The sequence below is a fragment of the Protobothrops mucrosquamatus genome, unplaced genomic scaffold (assembly GCF_001527695.2).
Source record: "Protobothrops mucrosquamatus isolate PMUCROS unplaced genomic scaffold, P.Mucros_1.0 scaffold8, whole genome shotgun sequence".
Classification (NCBI taxonomy): Eukaryota; Metazoa; Chordata; class Lepidosauria; order Squamata; family Viperidae; genus Protobothrops; species Protobothrops mucrosquamatus.
In genome coordinates, this window is record NW_015386395.1 from 3,145,612 (window position 1) to 3,149,698 (window position 4,087).

A 4,087-nucleotide genomic window follows, 5' to 3' on the forward strand; every position below is an offset into this window, starting at 1 on the left:
TGTCACCATAACAACGAACAAAGACAGAACACCCAACGCGCGAGGAGAGAAGTAGGAGGAGCCTGCGCCAGGGCCGATAACAAGCGCAGCGGAAGCTTGCCGCTGTCATTGCTTCGTCCGATGAAAGGGCCCATTCTATTGGCTTGTCGTTGAGGCAACCCCCTCCCTCCCTCGGCAGCGCGCGAGGCAGAGGCGGAAAAGGCGGGGGGGGAAGTCATATGATAAGGAAGTGATTTTTTTTGTTTATTTTAAAAGACGTCTTTAAAAAAAAGCCCTCACGTGATCTGATCCGGCTGTTCAAACGGAGGGGAGAAAGGGTAAGTTTGTGGAAAAGGAACATTAAATTGAATTTGAACGGGAATTTTGCACGCGCTAGTGAAAGAGTTCCCCCCTCCCCGAGTTCATTCTAATGGGTCATCCCAGGCGGCGGTTGACTGATCTTGGGGGTAGGGTGGGGGCTATGGCTGCATTATACCTGCAGGATGAAACCAACGTTGAGGGTTTTGTCCGAGGTGGTTAAGCCTTCCACAATCATGACTGGACAGTCGGTAGCTTTTGAAAGAGTCTTCCTGCCCTCCTCTTTCTCTTTCCACCCGGTATTTGTTCTTTCGGAAGATGCCCGACAGTCTGGGTTTTTTTTTTAAGGGGGGGTAAATGTAGATCTTTGGGTCATTTCTGACAACAACCCTGTGGAGCAGGCACTCCGGTTAAGAGTGTTTCTCCCCCGGCTTTCTTAGAAGCAGGCGTGGGTAGAAAATAGATCTGCTGGGAGATATCAGGGATTTGTGGTAGGTTGGTAAGGATTCCTGAGGTTCAGTTGCAAAATGAAGGCATCCGGCAAAAGAATTGGCTCCTTTTCCCACTGTTGAAATAAAATTTAGGATAACTGTGAGTTCAAGTACCTTTCTTGTCTGCTTCTTAATTAGTGCCTTTAATAGTAGTAGCCCCGAAGGTGCTTTTTCAAGAGGCAACTGGACTTTCTTGTTTTTCTTTGAAGATGTTTTATCTGAACAGAACAGAACAGAATAATAGAGTTGGGAGGGACCTTGGAGGTCCAGGGATTTTCAACCTTTTCACAGATTGTACCACTTTTAGGATATGGCAATATTCCAGTACCACCAGTTGCCTAGCAAGGTGTCAAAAACTTGAGGACCAAAAAAAAAAAGGGAAAAAAGTGATAAAGTCCAGGTAGTCCTTGACTTACAACAATTTGCTTAGTGACTGTTTGAAGTTACAACGGCACTGAAAAAAGTGACTTATGACCATTTTTCACACTTATGACCGTTGCAACATCCCCAGGATCATGTGATTTACATTCGGATGCTTGGCAACTGATTCATATTTGTGATGGTCACATTGTCCCAGGGTCATGTGATCCCCTTTTGCAACCTTCTGACAAGCAGAGTCAGTGGGGAAACCAGATTCACTTAACAGTTGTGTTGCTAATTTAACAACTGCAGTGATTCACTTAACAAATGTGGCAAAAGTCATAAAATGGGGCAAAACTCATTTAACAAATTTCTCACCCCTCCTTTTATATCTTCTCCTCTCTACCCTCCTTCTTTTATATCCTCTCTTTCCCCCCTTTTATATCATCTAGTCTCTTCCCCTTTCTTTTATATTCTCTCTTCTCTCCCCCTTCTTTTATATCCTCTCTTCTCTCCTCCCTTTCTTTTATATCCTCTTTTCTCCCCTCCTTTTATATCCTTTCTTCTCTTCCCTTTTTATATCTTCTCTCCCCCTTTTATATCCCCTCTTCTCTCCCCTTTTATATTTATTTTCTCCCCACTTTTATATCCCCTCTTCTCTTTTATATTCTCTCTTCTCTCCCCTCCTTTTTATATCCTCTCTTCTCTCCCCCTTTTATATCCTCTCGTCTCTCCCCTTCTTTTATATCCTTTTCTCTCCTTTTATATCTTCTCTCCCCCTTTTTATATCTTCTTCCCCCTTCTTTTATATCCTTTCTCTCCCCTCCTTCTTTTATATCTTCTCTCCCTTTTCTTTTATATCCTTTCTCTCCCCTCCTCCTTTTATATCTCTCTTCTCACCCCCTTTTATATCCTCTCTTCTCTCCCCTTCTTTTATATCCTCTCTTCTCTCCCACCTTCTTTTATATTGTCTCCTCCCCCTCTTTTCAGTGTACCTCCAGCTGACTGCTCTCCTCAAGGCTGCGCTTCTCCATCTCTCTTTTGCCATCTCTCTTTTGCCGTCCCCTTTTCTTTCCCCCCTCTCCCGTTGTCTTTTTTTTCCTCTCCCTTTCCCTCCAAAACCTGCTCCTTTTATAGCCTCTCCTCTCTCTCTCCCCCCTCCTCCTTTTCTCTTCTGGGTGTGTTGGAAGCACCAATCAGCTGGAGCTGCATGCGCTGATCCTGGACTCTCAGCAGAACCCAGGCAACACCTCAAGCAGCTCCAGCTGACTTTCCCACAAGCCCGTGCGGCGCTGCCACCACTTCACCTCATCAACTTTTACACTTTTTTTAACGCTTTTTTTATACAGTGCTTTTCAACCCGTCGTACATGTACCACCTGCCAGGTGCCAACGTACCACCAGGGGTGCGCGTATCACCAGTTGAAAAGCCCTATTCTAGTCCAACCCCCTGCTCAGGCAGGAAACATTTCAGACAAATGGCTGTCCAATCTCTTCTTAAAAACTTCCAGTGTTGGAGCATTCACAACTTCTGGAGGTAAGTTGTTCCACTGATTAAGTGTTCTAACTGGTGTGGTTCTAACTGATGTTTACACAGAGCTGAAGAAGCTTCTTGGATGAGAAGCAAAACATCTTCAAAGAAAAACCAGAAAGTCCAGTTGCCTCTTGAAAAAACACCTTTGGGGCAACCATGACCTGGATGACTGAGAATCTCCATAGACTTTAATAATAGCATTTATTTTTCACCATGCTTCAGCTGATTGATTATTTGATGAAAATTTGTAGGGCTGCCCACTCACATTCAGTGACTCTGGGTGGCTTACAAAAATTGATAGGCCTTGTGTGTGTTTTTTTTTTTCCTCTCTCTCTAATAGATCCTGTTCTCCTGTAATTATACAGTTTTTGTAGACCCTCTGTTTTTTTAAAATATAGCCAGCAAATCTAAGGTTTGTCTCCCCTGCAATTATACATTTATTTTTTTCCTTACAGTGGACTTTTCTTATTCCCGGCCATGGGATCCCAGCAGCAACCTTATGCTGATACAGCTCCAATTTTCACCCAGGCAGATGATACTGAAGGTGAAGAAAAAGATGATCCTCAGCCAGGGCACATAGGAGAAGAAGAAGTACGGGCCCTGACAGGGATATCGTCTCAACATGCAGGCCTTATTGTGGGTGTACTCTTTTTTATTAATCTACTGAACTACATGGATCGCTTCACTGTGGCTGGTAAGCACAATGGAATGGTAGCTGAAATTCTTCCAGTTTCTTTTTGAACTGATGAAATGGGTGAAGGTGTATAACTTTTAAAGCAAAGGTAAATAGATTATCCCCATTTGTTCCTGGCTTTGGTTAGATGATTATGGATGAAATGGATGAAAATACTATCTTTATCTCCTCATCTAAAGGTCTATTACTTTTGCCTTGTTTCAGGTGTTCTTCCTGACATTGAGAGGTTTTTTAATATTGATGATAGCAAATCAGGACTACTACAGACAGGTGAGGACTAGCACAATAGGCCTTGGTTGTCTTTTCTGTCTCCTCTGTAGCCATTTACTGTACACAGTGCATATGGAACAGAGGTGAAACAAAACTCTTTTTTCCTTTCCTAACAGTTTTTATTAGCAGCTATATGGTACTGGCGCCTATTTTTGGTTACCTGGGTGATCGTTATAATCGCAAATACCTGATGTGTATAGGAATCTTCTTCTGGTCTATTGTGACTCTAGGGAGCAGCTTCACCCCCAAGCAGGTATTTATGTGGTATGGAAAAGGGGACGCCTGGTAAATTAAAATTATAGGGATGGAGAAATTGAATGTGTGTGTGTGTGTGTGTGTATGTATGTATGTGTACATATATATATATATATATACATATATATATATATATATATATATATATATATATATATATATATATATATATATATATATATATATA

At 42.3% G+C, this 4,087-nt stretch overlaps 1 protein-coding gene across 1 annotated transcript in view; it reads left to right on the forward strand.

The window, feature by feature from the left end:
• Nucleotides 1-282: 282 nt before the first annotated feature.
• LOC107282512 (protein spinster homolog 1) overlaps nucleotides 283-4,087 on the forward strand; it is a 12,846-nt gene continuing 9,041 nt past the window's right edge. Inside the window, exons 1-4 of the mRNA XM_015810297.1 lie at nucleotides 283-317; nucleotides 3,137-3,375; nucleotides 3,580-3,645; nucleotides 3,762-3,898. Coding sequence (XP_015665783.1) covers nucleotides 3,159-3,375; nucleotides 3,580-3,645; nucleotides 3,762-3,898 — 420 coding nt within the window. The 5' untranslated portion in view covers nucleotides 283-317; nucleotides 3,137-3,158. The remainder of the gene's footprint in view (nucleotides 318-3,136; nucleotides 3,376-3,579; nucleotides 3,646-3,761; nucleotides 3,899-4,087) is intronic.